General features: G+C 35.9%; 1 protein-coding gene across 2 annotated transcripts in view; it reads left to right on the top strand.

The window, feature by feature from the left end:
* The window catches only part of DENND4C (DENN domain containing 4C), a 130,211-nt gene that overhangs the window by 71,545 nt on the left and 31,403 nt on the right, over positions 1-27,263 (top strand). Inside the window, exons 13-23 of one of the 2 annotated variants that reach the window (XM_033439719.2) lie at positions 4,761-4,906; positions 6,535-6,570; positions 6,657-6,787; positions 8,693-8,825; positions 10,977-11,183; positions 15,962-16,090; positions 16,275-16,419; positions 16,696-16,842; positions 21,377-21,499; positions 22,371-22,517; positions 25,370-26,532. In XM_033439719.2, coding sequence (XP_033295610.1) covers positions 4,761-4,906; positions 6,535-6,570; positions 6,657-6,787; positions 8,693-8,825; positions 10,977-11,183; positions 15,962-16,090; positions 16,275-16,419; positions 16,696-16,842; positions 21,377-21,499; positions 22,371-22,517; positions 25,370-26,532 — 2,507 coding nt within the window. The remainder of the gene's footprint in view (positions 1-4,760; positions 4,907-6,534; positions 6,571-6,656; positions 6,788-8,692; positions 8,826-10,976; positions 11,184-15,961; positions 16,091-16,274; positions 16,420-16,695; positions 16,843-21,376; positions 21,500-22,370; positions 22,518-25,369; positions 26,533-27,263) is intronic. The other variant, XM_033439721.2, reaches the window with a different exon arrangement.

Raw genomic sequence — 27,263 nt, 5'->3', positions numbered from 1 at the left:
CTAGAGATCTGAGATCAGTGTGTAGCTAGGATTGGATTCCTCTGAGGCCTCTCTCCTTGACTCGTAGATGGCTGTCTTCTCCCTGTATCTTCACATAGACTTCCTTCTGTGTGAATCTGTATCTAAATGTTCTTGTCTCTTAAGGACACCACTCATATTAGATTAGAGCCCACCCTAGTTTATTTACTTAAGTTTGACTTAATTACTTCTTTAAAGACCATATCTGCAAATACAGTCACACTTTGAAATCCTGGGAGTTAGGACTTCAACATAAGAATTTTGGGGTGACACAGTTCAGCCCATAATGGCATGTTCGGGAAAAAAGTTTTAATGGTACAATTTGACCAAGTGAGGAGCTTTAGAGGTGTTGTGGAAGATAAAGCAGAAAATAAGATTAGAGCTCGGATTATGAGTAGTCTCAAATGCCAGACTAAGAATATGGAGTTTTTCTAATGGACAGTAGTGGGTCACTAATTCATTCTCTGTCATTCTAAGTAGAAGAGAGGCATTACTAATGGAATTTAGAAAGATATTTAACTAGTGTCTGAGGCCTAAGGTTTTTGTTAACAGGGTAGCATTTGGTCTAACAAGGGATATATACATTTGACAATAAAATAACACAGTTTACTGAGTGTGTTGTAAAGGAAAGTATTGGTTACAGTAAGAGAGCTAGGTCAGGGGAAAGGTTCCCTGAAGAAGTAACAGTTAAGCTTGGGCCTGAAAAAAGAATAGGATTTAGCTGTGGGTTTTGGGTTAACTTTTTTTTAGGGATACTTTAACAAACATGAATAAAAGTAGGGAGAATAACGTAGCTACCTTCCAACTTCAGCAGTAGTAGCAATCTACATTCTGTTGTTTTAGTTTCTCCTATGTTCATTTTACTCTTCCTTCGTCCTTTTCTCCTCCCCTCCTCCACCCCTCCCTTTCTTTCTAAATTCCAAGTAGGACATATTTCACCCATAAACTGTGTTTAGAATTTCCTGAAGTTATATGTGTTTTTATCTGATTGTATCCCCATGGTGTTAACATTTTTTTCATCTATATTTCCTGTAAACTTCTGGTTGGAATAAGAGCCACATTGTTCAAAAGAAATATAATGGGAGCCACATATATAATTTAAGATTTTCTAGTAGACACAGTTTTTTAAAAAGCAGTAGGGGAAGTTAATTTTAATAATATGTTTTCTCTAACTTAATACATCCAAAATGTATCACTTTGACATGTAATCAAATTGTAAAAATTTTAATGAAATATTTTACATTCTTTTTCCATACTAAGGCTTTGAAATTGGTGTGTGTTTTATACTTATAGCACATCTCAGTTTGGACCAGCCACTTTTTTTTTTTTTTTTTTTTTTTTTTTTTTTCCCCTGAACCTTCACCTCTGGGTATAAATCACTAATAATGGCATGGACTCAGAAGTCAGACTGTCTGTTCAAATTCCAGCTCCACAACTTAATAGTGATGTGGCTTTGGGTATGTGGTTCATTAAAGACCAACCACATTTTAATTGCTGAATTGCCACATGTGTGTAGTGGTTACTGAATTAAGCAGTACTGATCTAGAGCTTGATTATACTCAGGTTCAGTTTTCTTGGCAAGTGGTGCTAAAACACATGATGCTCACTACTTACTGCAAGTCTGGCTGTGTCCCATTTTTAGTGCTCTCAAGATTGATCCATGGGTTCAAGTTTTATCAGGCTCATCCATTCATTATATTGATAGTTTCCCCACCAGCCTTTCATTTAATTGTATTAGCAGCCTTTGCTGATCATTGCCTAGATCCATTAGAAGAAGAAAAAAAGACTTTTTCTTACCACTTGTCAAGAATAATTTATTTCTATTTTATTGAAGTCTTTCTCAACTAACTAATACCTTAAGGGGATGTAGTAAGGACCACAGCATGTGGAATGTCCTGAAGCATCATAGAAAGAAAGGCTGGAGGGGAAAGTGGCTCAAAAACAATGCTTGAAATGGTGGGCGTGAGCCAGATCATGTTGGATCTTTTAGGACTAATGAAGGGTTTCCGTCTTTATTCCAAGAGTAATTGCAAGTCAGGGAGGGATATTTAAGTAGGTAATAGGATCAGGTTTGCATTTTTAAAAGATCATGTTTAATGTTAAAAAAAAATCTCTTTGGCTTCTCTGCAGATTGAATTGGGGGCATCCAAAGTATGGATCTGCTTATTAGTTGGTTAGTGCATTGGTCCAAGTGATCAGTGGAAGTGACCTGGATTAGTTGGTAGTATGAATAGAAGAATGATTTTTAGGAGGCAGACTGAATAGAACTTGGCAGTTGAATACGGGATGTAAGATAGAGGGAGATGTCAAGAACAACTTTGAGATTCTTGTCTTTAACCACAGAGTGGATGGTTGTGCCCTTTATTGAGAAGGGAAACAGCAGAAAAGGAAAGGATCTAATTATTTGTTAAGGAAAAGATTTTTTATTTTATTTATTTGTTAAAGTATAATTGATGTACAATATTTGTATGTTACAGGTGTACAACATAGTGATTCACAATTTTTAAAGGTTATACTCCATTTATAGTTATTATAAAATATTGGCTATGTTCCCTGTGTTGTATGTCCTCATAGCTTACTTATTTTATGCATAATAGTTTGTACCTCTTAACCCCCTACCCTTACCTAACCCTTCCCCCCTTCCCTCTCCCCACTTGTAACCACTAGTTTGTTTTCTATATCTGTGAGTCTGTTTCTTTTTTATTATATTTACTAATTTGGTTCACCTTCTAGATTTCATATAAAAGTGATAACATAGAGTATTTTTCTGTGTCTGACTTATTTCACTAAGCATTATACTCATCCATGTTGTTGCAAATGGCAGAATTTCATTCTTCTTTATGGATAAATAATATTCCATTGTGTATATATATATAGCAAAACTTCTTTATCCATTCATCGGTCAACCAGTTAGGTCTTGGCTATTGTAAATAGTGCTGCTGTGAACATTGAGGTGCATATATCTTTTTGAATTAGTGTTCTTGTTTTTTCCATATACATACCCTGGAGTGGAATTGCTGGATCATGTGGTTTCTCATAGTTTTTTGAGAATCCTCCATACTGTTTTCCATAGTGGCAGCAACAATTTACGTTTCCACCAACAGTGCACGAGGGTTCCCTTTTCTCCACACCCTCACCAACATTTGTTATTTGTGTTCTTTTTGATGATAGCCATTTTGACAGGTGTGAGGTTATGTCTCATTGTGGTTTTGATTTGTATTTCTCTGATGATTAATGATGTTGCGCATCTTTTCATGTGCCTGTTGGCCCTCTGAATGTCCTCTTTGGAAAATTGTCTAAGGAAAGGTTTTTTAAAATGAGAGAGACTTGAGTATACTGGTTACTAGCTAATAGAGAGGGAGTATTGTCCAGAGAACACTGAAAGGCCTGGAATCCCAAGGTGGGCTTGGCCTTAGATAGGAGGAGGGTCACACTCATTGTAAAACAAAGTAAGGAATAAATGATAGCTGCAGAAAGAGTCATAGATTTTATAGTGAAATAATGAAGGTAGTTCTCATTTAATGATTTTCATTTTCTCTGCAATATAAAGTATTATTATTCAGGGATGAGGGAGAGAACATGGAGGGAGAGTATTTAAACATTGGAAATAACTGTGAAAACACGGGTAAAGGGAAATTCAGACTCCAGAAATGTAGTGGGGTTGCTGGTCAGGGATGAAGGTATAAGCGGTTCTGATCCACCTGGTTATGTAACGGCGCCTCCTCCCAACCGCAGCTTGTGCTCAGCCACACTGGCGCAGATTCAGAGAAAGCAGGCAATACATTGCTCCAGGGCTAGGTCATACTAGATGAGTTTGACAAAAAGGCGTAAAAATTGAGAGTGTTGACAAGAAAGTAATTGAAATGATGTACACAGACATGGAATCAATATTTGAGAGAGAGAGACGTGAAGATAGGAGAGTGTACATAGAACGATCTTCTTCCTTACCCCATCCCCCACACAAAAGGCTTGGTAGGAAGAACTTAAGCATACCAGCTAGACAGGGGTAATGGTCAGGGAGTAATATGTAAATTAGAGATTTGGGAGGCAGAGCTGTTTACAGTGCTACCAAGAAAAGTCCAGGGAGTGTGTAACTATGTGTAGAAGTTGGTGATTAAGGTGGAATAGACCACAGGTCATTGAAAGTTAAGGAATTAAAAACTCATTAAAATGTTGGATGGTTGGTCTTTATGGGTGTTGAAGAATGATGATGGTAGGAGTTGGAGAGGAGAAGACTTTGAATTAGGTGCCCTGATGTTCAGTGAATAAAGGGGAGAGGGTGTCCCTGAAGTCACTAGGTGCCTACAGTTAGTAGGGGAATGGGTGGAATAATAGCCAGATGAGCAGAGATTTTTACAAGATGATACAGAAATAATTGTGTGGTGGCATTGCAGAGGAAGGACTTGACCCTTCCTGCTTGTGAGTATGCAGAGTATCAGAAGTTTCTACTTGAGAGCTATAGGGCTAGAGGCTCCTTATAGGAGATGCAGATTTCAGTGAAAAGGTTAATGGTATAAGTTAAGGATTTTTGTGGTTGAATCAGGCAGAAGGGACTATGGTCCCTTAATATATATATTATAGAAGATATCTATTTTCTGTAATATATATATTTCTTTCTCTTTCCCTTTGTGTATATATATATAAAGAGAAAATAATATGGATATATACAAGTTTAAAATAATTAATATAACATCTAGTTCCACTTTAAAATCTGAATTTAATTCTAATTTTATTTTCTTCAGGATTTTTAAAAAGTCGAGATCGTGCCTATACAAAATTCTACACCCTTTTAACCAAAACACAGATTTTTATTCGTTTCATTGAAGAATGTAGTTTTGTAAGTGATAAAGATACTGGATTGGCTTTTTTTGATGACTGCATAGAAAAGGTAAAAGTTTGTCCTATATGTCAGTATTAAGGAAAAAATTAAACAGTTTGTTTACCTTTATAATCATCATTGTTATTATTAGCCCAAATGACCTGAGGAAGGCATTATAGGTGGGGGGTGTGTGTGTACACATGCGAGTGTCCGATTCTGGGCTTAATGTAAGAATTATTTTCCTTTGTGGCATCTAGTACTGCCATACATAGCTAATTTTTCTCTTTGAATCTCACTTTGGTTTTGTATTAAGTACTAAGAACATTTCATTGAAGCTCCTAAATTTTTTTTTTTTACGTGAATAAGATAAGATTTAGTAGTTCATTAAAAAAGTTTAGTTTTAGGAATTCCCTGGCAGTCCAGTGGTTAAGACTCCATGCTTTCACTACTGAAGGCCTGGGTTCGATCCCTGTTCAGGGAACTAAGATTCCACAAGCCGTGCAGTGCAGCCAAAAAAAAAAATCAAAAACAAAAAATGAACAAAACAAAAAGAAAATTTAGCTCTATGGGTAATGGAAGTCCTGTGTTAAGTCCTGCGTTCTTTTGTTTTAATGTTTTTCCAAATACTTTTGCTAATATATTTCTTTTGTCCTAATGGAAGCTATTTGGAAATACGTTAAAATTTTTTTTTTTTTTTTTTTTCCCGGTTTGCGGGCTTCTCACTGTTGTGGCCTCTCCCGTTGCGGAGCACAGGCTCCGGACGCGCAGGCTCAGCGGCCATGGCTCACGGGCCCAGCCGCTCCGCAGCATGTGGGATCTTCCGAGACCGGGGCACGAACCCGTGTCCCCTGCATCATCAGGCAGACTCTCAACCACTGCGCCACCAGGGAAGCCCCGGAAATATGTTAAATTTTAAAGCTTTACTCACCCATCGTAAGGAAGTTTAAGTTGATTTTTGACAGTTATAACTCACATATTTTTTCTCATTTTTTAATAGAGCTCTTATTTTTGCTAAGTGGGTCTGATTGTTTATGCAAACTCTATATTATATAAAGTTGGAGATTTTATCCAAAAAAGGTAGAATATTATGATGTAATTTTTATAGGCTCCTAATGATTCCTGTATCTTAGAAGACTTGAATAATTTTCTCCCATTATATCCATGTGATCTAAAACTCCAGGGATATGATTAAAACTTTTCAACGTTTTTGTTTACTTAAATATTGATAGTCCATTATCATTCAGTTAGAGAGAAGCTTAGATAATATCAATCTGTAATGCAGGGGTTTAGTAATAATGAAATTTTTGATTTGAGAAGCCAGGTTCTCCTTGTGATTGCCCATCTTTTGCTGCTTCTTTTTTTAAATAATTAATTAATTAATTTTTTATACAGCTGGTTCTTATTAGTTATCTGTTTTACACATATTAGTATATATATATTGTCAGTCCCAATCTCCCGATTCATCCCACCCCCTCCCCATCTTTTGCTTCTAAAGAGGGATTTATGAAGAAACCAGTCAAAATAAATTGCTTCTCTCTTAATAGCCGTAAGAGAAATGTTATATTTTTATATTTTAGCCTAGTACTATGGAGCCTCGTAGCCTAGTAAAAGGATAGTTTTTTAAATAATAATTTAAGATAATCTCTATTAAATTCAGAGGGGACATTTTCACTAAGAATTTTTTTCTTTTTTTCTAGTTGTTTCCTGATAAAGGCACAGAGAAAACAGATAAGGTATTTTTTCTTAAATTAAAGTTTTAACGTTTCAGAATCACGTCTTGCTTATATGCAAATTAATTGGAGAAAATAATTATTTTTAGGTTGATTTTGATTCAGCAGAAGACACCAAATTGATAGAGCTAGATGACTCACAGAAAAGTGAGCATACTGTGTTCATAATGCCACCCGAGCCACCGCCTGATGATGGAAAGGATCTGTCACCAAAGTACAGGTAACAGGAATTTTTTTAAACAGTTGTTTGGGCACAGCTTTAATAATTTGATGTTTTGTGATTATTAGTAGATATGTTGTATAGTAATCATTTGTGAAGGTCAGTTCCAAAATGTATTTAGTGAACTAATGGAGATGAACATTTTATGGAGATATCACCAGGTATTGTAATTTAAGAATTGGACAGCCCCGTTGGAAGGGAAACCAGATGTTTATCACTGTTAGCCTAAACATTTACCATATTTTAATCTTTAAAAATTTCATTTCTGAAGAAGAAAAAATTTACTTTTGTGAGGTTCCCCCTCCCTTTGGGGGATTTTGTTGTCAATATAAGGACTGTGAAATTCTTATGCATTAGTAATATATCAGAGAAAACTTAAAAGTAGAGGGCCAGGAATCATTCTTTATTAAAATAAACTTATAGGATTTGGATGGGAGTCTTTTAAGAAATTAAACTGTTTGATTGTTTATTATTATGATCATTTGAATACGATTTAATAGGTTTAGAAAATCAAACAAAAAAACTAGCACATCGTTTTAGCACCAATACTTAATGTCTGTTAACAATTATATGTATATCTTTTTTGTCTTTTTGTACATAAATTTGCATTTACTATACTTAAAACAAGTATTAGTTCATCTTGCGCATATTCTTTGTGACATGTGTTTGCCTTTAATGGTCTGAACATTTTTCCATGCCAATATATATTTTTGTGCCATTCATTTTAAATAACCACATTGCATGCATTTATTGTGATTTGTTAAACTAGTCTCCTATGGATTTATTTATAGTTCTTTGCTATCTCTGCCTTTGTGTGTATGCACAGTTATTTTCTTTGGCTGTATGCATAAAAGAATTTCTAGGGCAAAGGGAATATAAAATAAGTGTTTTCCAAAAATATAGAATTAATATATAATCTCACCAGGACTCCGTAAGAATGAAAAATGTATACCTGAGATTGAGTGGTTTAATTAAGTACTATTTTGATTGCATGTTAATTATAGAACTGTTTTTTAATTTGGCTTTGATCATTATGCATTGGAATGCAGATATTGACAAATAAGTAAATCAAATAGGAAAGGCAATATATTTCAGAAGAAGATTGGCCAAAGGAAATAACTAGGCAATTTCTGAGAAGAAATCCCAATAGTTGATAATATGAAAGTATTTTAAGCTTTTCTAGTATTTAAAGAAATGCAAACCAAATGAGTAGTAGAAGCATTTTTAATCTATCAGCTTGAGAATAGGCTCTCCTTCTAGTTAGAGTGTATGTAAGTATAACCTCTCTGGAAGTAATTTGATGGTGATTATAATAATTTTTATTTTCTTGATAAATATTTAAATAAATAAAACTCTGTTATTGGGCATTATTCTAAGAAATTAAGTAAAAGTATTCACAAAGATAAATGTACAAAGATACTTAATTGCAAAAATTGAGAAATAACCTAAAAATGTCCAACAGTAAAGAATTGGTTAAATTATGGCACATCCCTAATATAAAAATATTCGGGATTTTTTCCTTGTAAATGTGAATGCAAGGTACTTTTATAAAGAAAAACAAAATTACAAAGTATACTAAAAGTTATCTTTTAATATAAATTATCATTGAACACATGGGTCCTGTTGAAAGGGTTACTAATTCTTCTGTCAAGATGTCAGGGTTTTCTGTGTTCTAGGGATTGATTGAAAATAATAGGATGCAGAGGAGCCAAAGTTTCCATGTAGATAGTCTATGTATCTTATAATTGCATCATCTTATATTTTTGAAAAAAAATTTCTATACAAGGATTTTGGAAAATAATGTTGGGTACTTTTGAGGTTTAGTAATATTCACCTAAATTCTGGCATAATATTAAGAGTTAATGTACTTTAAATCAGCAGTTCTATTTTTGCTTTTTATTTTAGTTACAAATACTTTCCAAGACTGGACCTTAAGCTTTTTGACAGACCACAGGAGTTGAAACTTTGTTTTAGTAGACACCCTACTGGGAGTAGCATTACAAACAGTCCAGCTCTCATGGCTAAGAGAACTAAACAGGTCAGATATTCTTTATCTAATTTAAAATGTAAACTATGTATATGTGATATGCAGCTCATAGTTTAGACTTGTCACCCACAGCAATCATTTGAAGACCCACTATGGTTGTTAATGAATTAAAATCGATTTCTTGCAACCCTACTTATAATATTGAGGCTGAAGTTTTTGAATGCTTATGTTTATGTTCTAAGAGAACCTTGGGAACTAAATACACTTAAAAAAAAACTTTATTGAAACATAATTCATATACCATACAATTCACTTGTTTAAGTATACTCGCTGGCTTTTAGTATCTTCACAGGGTTGTGCAGCCACCATCACAATGAATTATAGAACATTTTCATCACCCTAAAAAGAAAGCCTGTACCCTTTAGCTGTTAACCCCCCAGTTCCTCCATCTTCCACAGCCCCAGGCAATCACTAATCTATTTTCTGTGTCTGTAGTTTTGCCTGTTCTGCGCATTTCATAAAAATGGAATTGTACATATGTGGCATTTTGTGACTGGCTTCTTTCACTTAGCCTAATGTTTTTAAGGTTCATCTGTGTTGTAGAATGTATCAGTATTTCATGTATTTTTATTGCTGAATGATATTCCATTGTGTAGAATATTTTATTTATCCATTTATGTACATGTGGGTGGTTCCTACTTTTCGGCTGTTATGCATAGTACTGCTGTAGACATTTGTGTACAAGTGTTTGTGTGGTTATATGTTTTCATTTCCTTGGGTTATATGCCTAAAGTAGAATTGCTGTGTCATATAGTAACTCTGTGTTTAACCTTCTGAGAACTTATCAGACTGTTTTCCAAAGTGGGTACACCATTTAAAATTCCCACCAGCAGTCGGAATTTTACCACATCCTTGTTAATTCTTGTTATCTTGTCTTTTTGATTATAGCCATCCTAACGTATATGAAGTGGTATCTCATTGTGATTTTGATTTTTCCTCATGGTTAATGTAAATATATTTTCTACTGAATATTACATTCTAAGGGGAGTTAACTTAGGACAACCTAGACATCTTGTTTTAATACTATATCTGATTTAGGTATAAAGAGTTAAACTATGGTTAGGTGTGAGTTAAAATTGAACATCCTTTATACATATACTGATATTTTGGGGGTCTACAAAACATGGAAAATTTCAGAATGAAATTCTTAGTTCAGGTTTTACCAATTCATGTACAGTCCCTCAAATCCTAGGGGTAACCTGAGGTGATCCTCAATCCCATATAGTACACAATTCTCTCAGTGTTGTCTGAGGGGAATTTTTTTTTTTAACCATTATCAGCTTAATAAAGGCAAGTTTTTTTAATGTGACAATTTTGCTACTACATCTTTAAATCTCATTTTCACCAGAATTTTTTTTCCAGGCAAGTCTCTTGGAAATAGAGCTCATAACAATATGTTTATTTAGGACACATCCAGCAGAGGGATCTTTAGTGCAAAGCAGACAGTGGCAGTCTGACATGTGTGGAGGGCTCTGTAGTTTCTGGGAATATGTAGAGTTTGATAACGCTCAGCAGGTGACTTTGATACCTTTTTCTCTCTTCCACCTAAATCAGAATGAAAATCAGAACTAGAAAACATGCCATAAAACTGTTAGGTAGGAAGGTCTGTGATCTTTCTCAGACTATGTTGCCTGCAAAGGAATAGGTCTTTTTAACGAATCAGTCAGTGAAGGAATTAACACAGAAGGTAGAGTGGAAATCTTGGTGGGGAATAGCCTAGGGCATCTTAAACTTTTTATCAGGGGGAAGAGTGAGAAGACTCTGACTTTTCAAGAATGATTCTATAGAACTATAAGCTATAAATGAAATCCCTTTCATTCATCAAACATATGAGTGCCTTCTGTGTGAGGGGCACTTAGTTACCGATTGTATTATAATGTGAATGATCTCTGCTTTTAAGGAGTTTCTAGTCTATTAGGAGACACCGGCTTGCCAAATAGTTAAAATACAGTATAAAGTGCTTCTATAGAAAGAACCATGGGGCACTAAGTAGGAAGCCATTCACAAAAGCAAAACTATGAAATGCTTGATTTTAGAGTCAAATTTTACATTAAATTCCTCTCTTCCTTTTACTTCTCACTTTTCCTGTCATACTAATGAATTTTAGTGAATGTCATGATGTTTTATTTATTCTCTTTCTAGGAGATAAAAACAGCTCAAAAGTTGGCGAAGAGATGTTATACAAATCCACCACAATGGGCCAAGTGTCTCTTCAGTCACTGTTACAGTTTATGGTTTATTTGTCTCCCAGCCTATGTTAGAGTTTCTCATCCTAAGGTCAGAGCACTTCAGCAGGCATATGATGTACTTATTAAGATGAGGAAAACAGATGTGGATCCTCTAGATGAGGCAAGTATAACAAATTGAGTTATTGTTACTAAGATAAATTTTATTTGTATTTTTAAGAAAATTTAGGTCTCAGTTGCTTTCCAGTATCCTCGAATATTTTCATTAAGTAGGAAAGGTAAAATTGTTATCCTGTTTCATAGAGCTAATACTTATTATTTTAAAATACATTTATTTTAAAATTATTCCTTTAAAATGCAGCAGAGGGCTTCCCTGGTGGCGCAGTGGTTGAGAGTCCGCCTGCCGATGCAGGGGACACGGGTTCGTGCCCCGGTCTGGGAAGATCCCACGTGCCGCGGAGCAGCTGGGCCCGTGAGCTATGGCCACTGGGTCTGCACGTCCAGAGCCTGTGCTCCGCAATGGGAGAGGCCACAACAATGAGAGGCCCGTGTACCGCAAAAAAAAAAAAAAAAAATGCAGCAGAGACTGACTTCCTTAGACCAGACTGTTTGCCCTTGATAAATAGAAAAAAATATTGACTTAATTTTATTCTCAAGATAACTTTATTAGGAAGCAAATAGGCCTTTAGTAAGTGGCTCTCCACTTAGGACCTGTGTGCTAGGTGAGTTACATAACCTATCTGTGTTTCAGATTATGTGTCTGAAAATGGAGGTCTGAGTTTCTCAACCTTGGCACTGTTGACATTTTGGCCCACATCATTTTTTATTGTGGGGTCCTGTCCTGTACGTGGTAGGATGTTTAGCAGCATCCCTGGCCTCTGTGCACTAGGTGCCAGTAGCTCCGTGCAATCAACAATGTCTGCAGACATTGCCAGATGTCACCAGGGGGATAAAATTGCCCCACTGAGGTATATAATATTTAGTTCCTATCCTCAAATGGTTAATTTGACAGTTAAATCAGTTAATGTACATAGTGTGCCTAGACGAGTACCTGGCTGATGGTAAGCGCTCAGTGTACAGTGTGCTACATCTCTTAAGCCTCAGAACCATCCGCAGAGATAGGTAGTGGTATTATCCAACTAACGGTTGAAGAAACTGAGTTACTTATTTAGCTCTTCTCGTTGCTGTTTTTCCCTTTAAAAGTTACTTTTGGTGTTAAAATAACTAAAATGATTATTTAGAACCAGATTAGAATTTAAAATGAAGTTGGAATACAAATTCAGAGTAATGGGTGTTTGGGGAGAAGGAGAGAGCACCAGGTTAGAAGAGAAATGCGATTGGGGGGGGGGCACATTATAGGCTTCAGCAATAACTGTAATTTTCTCCTCTTATAAAATAAAAAAGATCTGAAACTGATAAAGCATGTACGTTATTAAGATTTGATAATGCTTGTGAGCACACTAAAACTCATTTTTCTCTAAGTATTATCTGTATGTTTTAAAAAACTTTTCAAATGAAAAGATAAAGTCATAAAACAAGTAAAATATCCATTCTCACATTTGATTACATTTTCTCTCATCTGATGTTAATAAAACTATTTGGAGGGCTTCCCTGGTGGCGCAGTGGTTGGGAGTCCGCCTGCCGATGCGGGGGACGCGGGTTCGTGCCCCGGTCTGGGGGGATCCCACATGCCGCGGAGCGGCTGGGCCCGTGAGCCATGGCCACTGGGCCTGTGCATCTGGAGCCTGTGCTCCGCAACGGGAGAGACCGCAGCAGTGAGAGGCCCACATACCGCAAAAAAAAATATTTGGAAATTAAAAGTGCTTGATCAGAATTAGTGTTTTGTACCTCATACATTTTAATGTTTTAAAAAACTTATTCTGATAGAGATATATCTAAGATAATATATCTAAGATAATATATCTAAGATATATTTTAAGATGTGCTTTAACTTTGTGCAAGCACAGAATATTTTTAATGTGCTTTAAAATGGTCTATGAGAGAGCTAGTATTAATTTTGTTACTGCACTCTAAACTCAAAGCACAATACTTGATTAAGTTTCCTTGATAAGTTCATAAGACAAATTGCCTGAAAAGTTGTCTCCTCTATAGATTTTAAGGTTCTAAGGTAGTCTTTGTTACAAGTAATTACATTCTCCTGTTTTCTAACATGAGCAATTATGACTAGTAAGCTAAAAAAGTTTTTTAGACTTTTTTCCCAATAAACACTCTGATAGGAGGCTTAAAAATTTGGAGGTTAATTTGTTGTATTCCTACTTCTAACAAGTTATATTGACAGATTTGTAGTCACCTGAAGTAATTACATCTCTACAACTGGAAGAAAGAAATGTTTCTTTATTTTAAAACTTAAGGATGCATATTTGCTTGGCATATTTGATGCACTTTATTTATTGATTACACATAGAATAGCACATTAAAATTTTCACAGTATTTTTATGTACATTATTTCCTTTGGTATTCCCAGCAACTCTATGAGGCAGTTATATATTAGCTATATTTTACAAAGAAAGAAATTTGAAACTTAGATGAAATGACACACACATAAGGCCACCTAGCAAGGAAGTGGTTTTGATTTTTAGGTTCATATTCCATTAGAACCCACTGTCTCATTCATATGCTTAATGTTTTGACAGCTTTGTGTTCTACATGTTATGTTTGCAGAAGTTGTAATAACGTAGATTTTTAAATACAACTCGTAGAGACCCAGAAATAGCATATGCCATGTAGGCTAAATTAAAGTTAAAATGCATAATGTGTTTTGCTTTTAATACTATTTATTAAATTTTTAATGGAAATGAAATGTTTGTGTCAAGCTTATCTTACCTTGTCTCATCAGTCTATTCATATAGATATTGTTGTACATTACTGAGTAACAAACCACCCCAGAACTTAGTGGCTTAAAATAACCATTTTATTAAATCTTATTATTTTATTTGCTGAAAATCCAGGAAGAATTTGCGGTAATTTTTCTGCTCCACATTGTATTACTTAGAATCACTTGGTTGTAATCAGTTGCTAGCTGGTCTGGTCTGGAAGGTCCAAGACAGCTTAACTCACATGCAGCCAGCTACCTTGGCAAGGTTATCTGGAAGGCTGGGCTCAGGTGGACCCCTCTTCCTCCATGTAGTCTCAGACCTCTCCATGTGGTACTTGGGCTTTTCTCATGATAGCTTAGCACTCCAAGAGCATTTGTTTCAAGAGGAAGTGGAAAGTGACCTTTCTTAAGGCTTAGGCCAGGAAACTGGTACAGTTGTCACTTCAGGCAAATTCTATTGGTCATGTAATCTCAGAGGCTTTCCCCCTCAATTAAGGGGAAGGGACATAGACCTCTCATGGGAGGAGTAGCAAAGAGTTTGTGGCCATCTTTTATCTAACATAGATATCCAAAAGGTATCATGTTGTAGGCAACAAAATACTGCAATTAAAAAATTATATCCCTGGCATTATTACTGTTTCTTTAGTTTGATGCCTGGCTCTTATACCGGTAAGCCTGGAAGTTTGGAGGAATAGTTTGTAGACTTCAGAATAAATTAATTGTTGAGAATGGTTTTGGAAAATTTTAGATTAATCCCAGTTTGACATAGAAAGTGATTTACTTCTTCATGGCTCGTAGAATCTTAGAATTGAATAGGACCTCAAGATATTTTAGTAAAACTTCAACCTAAAACTGAGATGTTGAAAGTCTGTAATATATGGGACCTTGCCAATGCTTGAGTTGGCTTTGTTAGAAAGTTTGTGTTTTATGCTGAGTTCAGTTCCACCTCCCTGCGGCTTTTTTGGGACTGCAGAAGCTGTTTACTGCTTCTTTCCAGTGACAACTCTTCAGATATTTGAAGAACTCTTGTGCCGCATTCTTCTTAATCGCGTCATACATCTTACCTAGTTCTCCCATTTGTTCCTAATTTATGTAGTTTCCTAACACTTCTTTAACCTAGTCATTTATGAAGTTACTCTAACAGTTTCTGAACTCCTCTGCTCCTAAATTAAACTTTCCATTTCTAGCTTTAGAGTACTCATCTTTATGATCCTCTGCCTCTTCACATCTCTTTCCCTACTTCATCTCTTGAATAAAATACCCTTTCTCAAATCTGTTTACTTTCCCCTTTAGTAGAGAGTGCAGCTTGGCTTTATGGTACTCACAGTTGTTAAACAGCTCTGCTATAAACAGAGGACATTTTACAAGTCCCAAGAAGAGTATCTTTTTTATGTATCTTTTCTTATTCTCAGATTAAGCTCTAGTAGTCTTTGGCTGCCTTGTTCACTGCTTTTGTAAACTGGCTCACCTCTTTGCCAGGGATCCATGAGATTCCTGTTTCATTCTTCATGGTTTCTACTGTTGTCTTCCAAATGTGATATTCTAACTTTTAGGAGTTCCCCATTGAGTCGTCCTCTTCTGATCAAATTTAGCCCTCTTCAGTAAACACATATTCTCAGAAAAGCCTTTGCTAATAATATTACAGTGTTTTTAACTTTCTTCTCATACTTTTTTTAAGACACGGGTTCATAGAATTATTTTTGTTATGTAGGCATTCTGGAGATGCTGCTTTTAATTCCTTTGGCATAAAATATAGAACATGATTTGGGAGAGAGCTATTTTAATCATGCTTGATTTTAAAAATGAATTCCTTCTCATATTATAGAAAATAATAGTTGTTTTCTTTGTGTAAACTTAGTTACTGAAACAAACAGCACACGTGCCCATAGGTCTTATGTGGAAAAGTTAATAATGCTGGTACTTCCATTGATGAATACTTTTAAAAAATAGTTTACCAAGACTCTCAAACCAGAACAAAGGAGAAAGTAGTAATAACTATTGCTTAATAACTTTGAAAAGAAGAATTGAGTAAAGTCATTTAAAAATCTCTACAAGTCACAGACTAATATGCTAACTATTAATGCTTTGATGTTATTTTTTGTTAGGTGTGCTATCGAGTAGTAATGCAGCTTTGTGGACTTTGGGGTCATCCTGTCTTAGCAGTGAGAGTTTTATTTGAAATGAAAACTGCTAAAATAAAGCCAAATGCTATTACTTACGGCTATTATAATAAGGTAAGTAGGATTGACATTAGGCAATATATGCTGCTTATTAAGATTGATAAATTTATTATGCCTTTTATTTAAGAAACTTTTTTTAGACGTTTTGGGGTAGAATTCTTTTTGTATATGTGTATGTATTTTTTAAAAATTCAAATATTCCTAATAAAGATTATTTTAACCTTTATTTTACCTTTAGGTAGTTTTGGAGAGCCCGTGGCCTAGCAGTACCCGCAGTGGTATCTTCTTATGGATGAAGGTACGGAATGTGGTACGTGGCTTGGCACAATTTAGGCAGCCACTTAAAAATACCGTGCAAAAGTCACAGGTCTCCTCAATATCAGGTAATAAATGTGGTTGGAAAGATACTTTCTTGCTGAACCATAAGCTTTATAGACATATGAATTTTTACTTATATGAGGCAGAAAACGTAAATGAAATTCTAGTTTTGATATTTTCATATACTACTAAAGATAGAGGTTGCCTAGTCCAAAATTATCTTCTTCTCTCACAAATTTAGACAGTATTCTGCAACTTTAAATGAACTGTGAGTCACTCATGTTTAGTTTCAGAGATTACCAGTGCATGAGTTATTGAACTGCTGTTGTCCTTATCTTTAGCTCCTCAAAATGCCACAGGTGGAAGTGATGGGGACACGGTGAGCCACGGTAGTGTGGATAGTTCTAATGATGCTAACAGTGGGGAGCACACAGTCTTCGTCAGAGATTTAATCAGTCTTGATTCCACTGATAATCACTCTAGCACAGGTACTAAAATCTGGATTTTACTAACCCTTCACTTACTCTCATGTTAAGTCTTCCATTTTTTAAAAAAACTTTTACCTTCCTCTCTCAAGTTTGTGCAATATGAATACCTAAAAAATACCATACATAAATAAGGGGAGAAAGTACACCTCTGATTGCAGATCACTTCTCTTATTTCCTATAGTATAAAATAAACTTGGGAGTGCTGTGCAAAAGGCTCTTACATGGTACTTCTTTGTGTTCGTTCATCATTAATTTGTGAAAGTATATGATATAATTGTTAGGAATTGTGAGCTGAGGAACTTGACTGTTAGTGACACAATTGCAGATCTTCTTTTCATTAAGTGGATAATATTTATTAAAGATTTGAGATTATGAATATTAAAGAGGGAAGAAAATAAGTCACACACCACGAGAAAAACGTATTCTTTGCATAGTCATTACTTTAAATGACACTTTTTAAAATCTGAGAAACTACTGAAGCTGCTTTTACATACAAAGCTATGGGCGTAATCTCTGTCCTCTGAAGTTAGAAATAAGCTTAATTAAAGTAGCACGTTGAGCAGATATATGTGTGTTGCACATCCTTCTCGTGTTTTTCTTTTTTGTTGTTATTGTTAATATCTCAAGCTTTTCTTTAAAAAGAATTCTGAGTCTAATTCCTGTGCTTCATCTGATGAACTTGTCTCAATGACTGAAGTTTCCTTTTCTCTGCTCTTTGTTGCTCTGCTTTTTGCTCTGTGCTGTTTCTTGGTGCTGCATTTGTCCTTGGCTGTCATGGTGTGGGGTGCAGACAGACTTGTGTGACGTGAAGCTATGGATACACGTGTGCATTAATTCTACCCTTGAATGTTAACCACTTCAGGTAATTTCCCATTTATTAGGTTAAATTTTGCTGACATGCAAGGGTGGGGGAGAGGCCTTTTGTTATATTTTAAGTACTGTTGCAAGTGGAAAGCAATTTTAGTTTTCTTGGCTTTTTCTCCTTCAGATACGTGTGATCATATACATACTACTGAAAATACCCAACTAACGCTTTATGATCAATTTGCAAAGCATATTTATCTTAATTGAAAATATGCTATGCCTTGCTACAATTCTTATTTTGAGGGTGGTTTGTAGCATCATTGAGTCAAATAGTTTTATGAGCGTTAAAGATTTCAGTATTCCAGCTGTTAAGGTGGTTTTTGCTTGCTAACACTGAACTGCTGATTCTTGTGCTAAAAACTATCCCCATAATTACAGAAGCATGTATAAATTGGTGAAAGTCAACATAAAGCTGTAAGTCGCAATCCTGTTTGTAAATTAAATTTCTTTCAACATGTGGGAATTTTCATGAGACTTTCATTTGAAAACCACCTTATTTTATTTCCTCCTGTATTTTTTTCCTAGTGCTTATAGAATAAATGGATTTCATTTATGGAAAATCAAGAAAATAATTTGTGGTATGAAACCATTTCACTAATAATAATAATAATAGATAAACACTCTCCTTATCTCTCTGGATTTTTAAACTTGTCTCCTTTAAAGGCAAAAAAAAGATTTACTAGTAATTCTGGGAAACTGCATAAAGATTCCATATTCCCCAGTTGGGGAAGAAACTTCAGATCCCTTTTTCATATATTTCTTTTAAGCTACATTTCAAATGACTGAAGCTCTGATACTGAATTTACAGTGATTATGTGTCTCTGTAGAGTTTCTGGTGATATCATCTGATATTTTTGGAGACTTCCAGCCCAGATGCTTAAGTTACTCTTTTCATTAAGGATTATCTCACAGAATCTTTCCACTTAGTACCTGATACTGAGTCACTTAGCTTGTTGAGGGCATATCTGGGTTTAATCAGTTTACTCAGTTCCCAGTCTAGTGTCCATTTCATGGCACCGTAATGCTTTACCAGACTTTCTGAGGGGGGCCAATAAAAAAAAAAAATGACTGAAAGAAGTCATTCTAAATAGCAGTATTTTTTTAATGAAAAATTTTTTTAATCGAAGTACAGATTTACAGTATTGTGTTAATTTCAGGTGTACAGTTATATACACATACACACATACACACATATATATTCTTTTTCAGATTCTTTTCCCTTATAGGTTATTACAAAATATTGAGTATAGTTCCCTGTGCTATATAGCAGGTCCTTGTTGGTTATCTAAATAGCAGGTTTTTTTAAAGCTTAATTCTTTTGTTATATGGCGAACCCAAAGTTTGAAAGGCAGTTTAAAAAGTGGTAGAAAGTGAAAAAATAGAAAGTGGGGGCTTCCCTGGTGGTGCAGTGGTTGTGAGTCCGCCTGCCGATGCATGGGACACGGGTTTGTGCCCCGGTCCGGGAGGATCCCACATGCTGCGGAGCGGCTGGGCCCGTGAGCCATGGCCGCTGAGCCTGCGCGTCGGAGCCTGTGCTCCGCAACGGGAGAGGCCACAACAGTGAGAGGCCCTCGTACCGCAAAAAAAAAAAAAAAAGTGGTAGACAGTGGAAGGCACTATATTTTTTTGTTTTATGTGTTTTTCATTGACATCCTTTATAATGATCTCCTGGTAACTTGCCTTTATTTCAGTTTTAATTTTAAACTTATTAAATGTTTCAAGAATAGTACGAAGAACTCTTGAATAACTTTTATTTAGATTCATTCACTTTTAGTTTGACACATTTGCTTTATCAGTTTCTTTCTGTACACATGCACTTTTTCCCCCTAAATTATATGAGAGCAGATTGCATACATCTTGCCCTTTTACCTCTTAATACTTCGGTGGTATTTGCTCTTACATAACCACAGTATAGTTTCCAAATTCAGGAAAACATTGTTCTACTTCTTTAATGTATAGTCTGTATTCCAGTGTTGTCAGCTATAATGTCCTTTGTGGTACTTTAACTCCTCTTTAGTCTCCTTTAACCAGGCACAGTTCCCCACCTTTTCTTTGTCTTTCGTAACCTTGACCTTTTTGAAGAATAAGTCCAGTTATTTTGTGGAATGCTGCCAAATTTGAGTTTGTCTGATGTTCCCCTGTGATTAGATTAGGTTATGCATCCATGGCTCTTCTACAAAAATTATGTTAAGTCCTTCTGAGATTATCACAACCCAGAGGCACACAATGTCTGTCTGCCCCTCATTGGTAATGTTAATTTTGATCACTTGATGTCAGTGTTCGGTTTCTATTAGTTACCATTATCCCCCTTGCAGATAATAAGCTATTTGTGAAGAGACACTGAGACTATGCAACAATATCTTCTTTTTCATCACACTTTCTCTTTTAAATTTATCATCCATTGATGATTCTTGCCTGAACCAATCGTTTTACTGTGATGGCTATAAGGTGGTGATTTTGCCAACTCTATTGTCCCCTCACATTTATAAGATAATATTCTTTTGAATGTTCTTTAGAAATGTCCTCTCATGTTTTTGAGCACTTGCTTTCTTGCATAGCAAAACGTTCCTGGCTCATTCTTGTACCTTCCCTGACTGAGCTCTGGAATCGGCCTTTTCTTCAAGGATCTCAGGTTCCTTTTAATGGGCAATAGATTTTAGAAACGAAGGTCTGGGCTCTAGAAATGCTTACTCCCTCCAGGGTGTTGTTCTAGACTTTTTCAGCAGAGGTAGAAAAAATGTGTATGTATTTTAGAAATACTTCTAATTCCAAATCAGCCCCACAGGTTTTTCTTTGCCTTCCTTCATTTCACTTTTTAAAGATCTCTCTTCTTCCACAGTAAGAATCTTAGCTCCCAACATCATCACATTTACTCATTTGCTCAGTCCTACAGTGCACATAATATAATTTCAGAATTGCTATACCCATTCCCCTGTGAGAAATAAACCTAAGGAGTTTAGGATTTGACTGTTACCCCCCATGACTAGGGTATATACTCAGAATAATGTGTTAAAAGTTACACATTACATTAGTCCACCCCCATCCTTTCAGTGTGATCATGTTATTCATAAACAATTGGTTTTGTTTGTTTCCGTGTGCATTCAGTTTTAGTTACACCCTGGCCCTCAGTTTTGCTGATTTAAGTTTTTGAACTTGTAGAAGTTAATACATTTCCAAAAATAAAAACAATATGATAACCATATTTAGAGAAGTTTCCTCTCTCTCAATCCCTTCCGTCCTATTTTCCCCCATCCCTTGTAGGTAACCAGTTTTATTGTTTTCTGGTTTATTATTCCTGCATTTCTTTTTGCAAAAGTAAGCAGATATATGTTTATTTCCACTTCTTTCTTACGCAAAAGGTAGCATTCTGTAGATGCACTCCAAAAGAAACTTTCAAAACATCTTATCCAAATCTACTAATTTATAGATAAGGAAATTAAGATTCACTGCTTGCAAGTGTGTAATGGTTCTTAGTCTTTGATGTTCCTGTTTCTACTGTTCTTTGATTCTTACCATTGTTGTAAAATGTTTTGTGTGCTTCATGAGCTTTCTTCTCCTCTTTTTTTACAAGTTTAATTGTGTAAGTTGGTGGAATTTCCTTTTGACATTTTATAGCTGGACTATAAATATATGAAAACATTTATATATCAGCCTACATTCTTTTTAACAGGTGGTCAGTCTGACCAAGGCTATGGGTCTAAGGATGAACTTATAAAGGATGATGCAGAAATTCATGTGCCTGAAGAACAAGTATCAGGAGACTTGATAACCAAAACAAAAGTGGAAACAGAAGGTTAAGTACTGATGTTTACTAGCTTTACTTAGATAATACCTATAATAATTAAAAGTCTTATTTGATAATTTTGGTGATAATTTCCAGAAATGTAAAGTCTGGGCTTATAAGATACTATGTACTCTTATATATGATAGATTTTTGGTAGTCTCTGAATTTTAGAATTTAAGAGATCTTTAGAGACTCTGTAGGTCAGCCCTCAACTTTGTAGGAAACTGCAGCCCATCAAGGTGTTCATTTGCCAGTGTTAAATAACTACTTTGTGACAGAACCAGGACTAAACTCTGAGTCATCAAACTTGTATTCCAGTGTACCTTTTATTTTCAAATGCTCTTTCACTAGAAGTCCTTCAAATATCTAAGTCGATAATTTTCATTTGTAGGTTCCAATATAGTCTGTGTAGTTTTCCTTTTTTTAGGGGACTCATTGAGATAGAAATGAGAAATGATTTGTAGTAGTCATTTTAAGGAAATATGGAGAAATATTTTGGCTTTTTGATAATACGATGGTCTTCCTATCTTCTTACAAAAAAGTACAGTTTCTTTAATGACGTCACTTACTTTATGCTCTAGAATTATGCAGAAGCAAGCCCCTCTCCTACTTGACAAGTGATGAGGAGTGTGACAGAAGGCCAGAGCCTTAATTTATTCGCTCAGGAATGCTCAAGTTAGGATTATGAATGTTAAAATAAGGCATTTATTTCAGTCAGTACTGGCAACATTTATGGCATAAAAGAAATCAGTAATAAAATAGAGAAAAAGTATTCACCCCCACTTAGAGAAAAAGTACATAAAATATATTAAAAAAATACTTCGTTTCTGTTCAATACTGGCAAAAATAGGAATGATAACATCCAAATATTTTTTCCCAGAGGTATGCGATGTCTCTGCTGTTGTGGCCAAACATTCACAACCTAGTGCAGAGCCCCCGAGTCCTCCTGAGCCTCCTGCATGGGGCGGCAGTATTGTGAAAATTCCATCTGGTATATTTGATGTCAATGGCAGGAAAAGTAGCACTGGTGAGTCTTTACATATTGGTTATCACATATTTAAAATACACTTCTATAGGTACATGTGTGTCTTTAATGACATTATAACTTGCTAACTTAATTGTAATGAACATGCTAAAGAGCCAGAAGTAAGCTGAATCCTATAAATGTGCTAAAGAAGAAATTAAAATAGTTATTTAAAGATAATTCATTTTTAAAAGGAAGGGTATTAAGTGTGTTTAGTTGTTATTTGGAATACCTTTTCTTATTATAGTGCTTGTTCTGAGTACCGTCCTCCTTTCCTGTGGTTGATAATGAGAGAGGACTGTAGGACGGGCCTGCTATACTCATCCTAACAGAGAGGCAGTTACCTGGTCAAATTCCAAAGGGCTTGTGTGTGGCAGGGTAACTCCTAAGCCTGAAGGGAAATGGAAGAAAAAGATTCACATCACTGAACGTTCTGCACAAAAATACCAGCGGGTCTTTAATTTTTGCCCAATTATTCTAGGTACCCTGAGCCACTTTCTATTTATGGTTAAGTATTTGTAATGAATAACTCTGTTGTGTGTGACTCCCATGAATTTGTGTTTACTGCCTTCAATTATGTGTAGTCCTCCCAAGTACCCTTAAGGCATACGTCTTAAGTGTATGATTTTAAAAGACAATGAAATTGGCCTGCGTCATTTGCCTTTTGTTAGTAGTAGCTACAGTTCACTTCCCTAAAGTCAGCAGTCTATCTGTAAGTGTATCTATTGTATGACTTTATAGAAATTAATTCGCTCAGCTTTTTAAGTCAATGTGGAAATACTCCTTATTCCTAAAGTTGTTTTTTTTTTTTTAAATTGTGATACCAAGTTCGGTTATTTTACAGGGAGTGAGGGGGTAGTGTTTTGCTAATGAGGTGGAGCTACAGATGTTTTGAAAAAAATAATTGATATATATATTCTTTATCCCATTTTCCCAGCCTATTGATAGCAGGTTAAAAAAAAAAAAGGGCAGTTTTCTTCATCAGACGTTTAGAATCTTCTCAGAATATTGAAATGGACATGGTCTGGGGACTGGTGCATTTTCTTCTCTTTTTATTGATCTTATTTCCATGTTACTTTTTTTTTTTTTTTTTGCGGTATGCGGGCCTCTCACTGTTGTGGCCTCTCCCGTTGCGGAGCACAGCCTCCGGACCCGCAGGCTCAGCGGCCATGGCTCACGGGCCCAGCCACTCCACGACATGTGGGATCTTCCCAGACCGGGGCACGAACCCGTGTCCCCTGCATCGGCAGGCGGACTCTCAACCACTGCGCCACCAGGGAAGCCCTCCATGTTACATTTTGATGTAGGAAGATTTGTTCTATTAAGAAAAGAGGAGGTGGTAATGAGGCTTTTTCCAATATATCAAACAGTCAATTTTATTTTAAAATTGAACAAAATGTGACACTAAATTTCCTAGAAATGATATGAGAACCAGTAAATTTGCAAAGATCTTTTCTCAAATATTGTTAAAAGTTTTCAAAGCAGGTACAAACTTCAGAGTTATAAAATAGGCTAATTTAATTCCCTTAAATGCTTTAAAAATATCTCTAAATGCTTATTATTCTGTTTAATTGGAAAGATTATGATTATTAATAGATACCAATTTGGAATATTAAAAAGAACCTTGAAATCAATTTGGAAGATTAAAAAAAAAGATCTTATCATAATGACAACTTTCCCTTCCAAACTCCCAGGTCATTATACTTTTTAAAAAACAAATTAGAGGGCTTCCCTGGTGGCACAGTGGTTGAGAGTCCGCCTGCTGATGCAGGGGACGCAGGTTCGTGCACTGGTCCGGGAAGATCCCACGTGCCGCGGAGCGGTTGGGCCCATGAGCCATGGCCGCTGAGCCTGCACGTCCGGAGCCTGTGCTCCGCAACGGGAGGGGCCGCGGCAGTGAGAGGCCCGCGTACCGCAAAAACAAAACAAACAAACAAACAAAAAACAAAAATATGAGAATCCTAAATATGAATGGGTAGACTTAAGTTCTGCTAATGGTGCAACTAGAAATAGCTTTTGGTCTTGGCGTGGAAAAAATTGCATGGTAGCAAAGAGTTAACGACTGCCTGCATCCCCCAAAGGTGGGGGAGGTTCCTACAGACACTGGCATAATTTTGTTCCACTTGCTCAAACAAGATTGACCTCTGTGAGGGCTGGGATTATGTCCGTTTTATTCTCCATTGTATTCTTAGCACCTCACATAGTGGGTGCTAGTAGGAATTCAGATATTTGTTGAAGGAATAAACATATCTGAAAAAATTTTGGCTATTCAGATTTTAGCAGGCTTCTTGGAATCTGCCGATTCTAAGCGCACCATTCTAGATCCTTTTACTTTGGAGAAGTAAGGCTTTGGCTATAGCAAATATATAATTTCTCTATGATTATGAATTTGCTTTCTGCAGGGTAGATTCCTGGCAAATACTTGTTGAATTAGATATATGAAACCCAAGATAGAAGAGATTATTTCTTTTTAGGTCTGCTATTTAATGTGGAATATATTTCTTAAACTGAAAATAAAACTCTTAAAATATAAAACATGTTTATAGATGTATATTTATTGATAGATGTGATATCTTTAGTGAACAGTACAGGTATATACAGTATATATTGCACGATCTTTTTTAAAAATGTGTGTATATGCATAGAGGATGAAAGGCAGATTATACATTAAAATGTTATCTCTGAGAGGCAGGGTTGAACGGAGTAATTTTTGGACTTTTTCTGTATACCATCTTACCTTTCTGAATCTTTTACTTTGAGTATGTGTCACTTTCAAAAATTAGAAAAAAACATTTTTATAAAAGTTACATCAGAAAATAGAGATTTATTTTTAATATTGCACTTTCTCTTTTTAGGCAGTACACCAAATGTACTGTTTTCTACTCAAGATCCAGTTGAAGATGCAGTCTTTGGCGAAGTTACTAATCTCAAGAAGAATGGTGATAGAGGAGAAAAAAGGCAAAAGCATTTTCCGGAGAGAAGCTGTAGTTTTAGTTCTGAAAGTCGAGCAGGAATGTTGCTTAAGAAGAGCAGTTTGGATTTAATTTCAAGTGAAGTGGCTATCATGATGGGAGCAGATGCCAGGATTCTCACAGCAGCACTGACGAGTCCTAAGACTTCTCCACTTCATATCGCAAGAACCCATAGCTTTGAGAGTATTAGCTGTCATCCAGCTGACACTAGGACTCGTGTGTCTGAAAGCACTTGGGATTCTGAGCACAGATCTTCATCGGTGTTAGAGATGCTTGAGGAAAGCCAAGAGTTCATAGAACCTGTGGTTGATGAAAATGTAGCTAAAACTCCTGTGACAAAGGATACATGTGACAGCCTACAAAATGACAGTAATCAGTCCAGAGACTTGAAAGCAGGATCCAAGGATCTATTAAATAAGAGAAGTAGTTCATGTGGTGGTGCTAAAGCTATTGAGAGGGAAGATGTTGAAACTGGACTAGATCCTTTGTCACTTTTAGCCACTGAATGTATAGGAGAAAAAACTCCTGATTCAGAAGATAAGTTGTTTTCTCCAGTTATTGCACGTAATCTGGCTGATGAAATTGAAAGCTATATGAATCTAAAGAGTCCCTTGGGTAGCAAGTCTTCTAGTATGGAACTACATGGAGAGGGAAACAGAGAGCCTGGCACTACCAGTGCATTTATTCACCCTTTAGAGAGGAGATCAAGCCTACCTTTAGATCATGGTCCTGCAGCACAGGACAGTCCTGAAAGTGAAAAGAGCTCCCCTGCAGTGTCCAGATCTAAAACTTTTACTGGGCGTTTCAGGCAACAAACTCCCTCTCGAGGTCATAAAGAACGTTCAGCTTCTTTATCAGCACTGGTCCGTTCTTCACCACATGGCTCATTGGGTTCTGTGGTAAATTCTTTGTCAGGGCTAAAGCTGGACAATATACTCTCAGGGCCCAAGATGGATGTGCTAAAATCTGGTATGAAACAAGCAGCTACAGTAGCCAGTAAGATGTGGGTAGCTGTATCATCTGCCTACAGCTATTCAGATGATGAGGTAAGAGTGTTTTATGTGTGTCATCTGTCTGATGTTGGAATGTTTGGAGTATTTTTTAATATATACATTATTATTTAGATATTTCTGGTAACTTTTTTATATTTTAAAACATGGATATCCTACTTCTTTCTTAAAATGACTTCAACATACATGTAAGGAAATGAATAATGAAGAAATAGAATATCAGGACTACTTTATAATTCCACAGCCCAGTCTAAACTAACACATTAAGTCTATTGATTTGAAAGAACTAATGATTAATGTTTGATTTAATAATGTTATATTTGCATAGCACTTCACTTTTTAAATAGCTTTCACCTGTGTTATCTCTTTAAGATATGTGATGTCACTCTACAACTTAATCAGTAGATTTCATACTGCACAACAAAAAACTGCTAACTATTTATTTATTTATTTTGGCTGCACGGGGTCTTAGTTGCGGCACGTGGGATCTTCGTCGCGGCATGTTTAGTTGCGGTATGTGGGATCTTTAGTTGCAGCATGCAGACTTCTTAGTTGCGGCATGCATGTGGAATCTAGTTCCCCAACCAGGGATTGAACCTGGGCCCCCTGCATTGGGAGCACAGAGTCTTACCCACTGGACCACCAGGGAAGTCCCCCAAACTGCTAACTTTTATTGAAGTTCAGTTGACCTACAATACTGTATTAGTTTCAGGTGTACAGCATAGTGATTCAGTTTTTGCGCATTATATTCCATTATAGGTTACTAT

Source organism: Orcinus orca, chromosome 6 (genome assembly GCF_937001465.1).
Source record: "Orcinus orca chromosome 6, mOrcOrc1.1, whole genome shotgun sequence".
In the NCBI taxonomy this organism is placed as follows: Eukaryota; Metazoa; Chordata; class Mammalia; order Artiodactyla; family Delphinidae; genus Orcinus; species Orcinus orca.
This window is presented reverse-complemented; position numbering and strand designations above follow the sequence as displayed.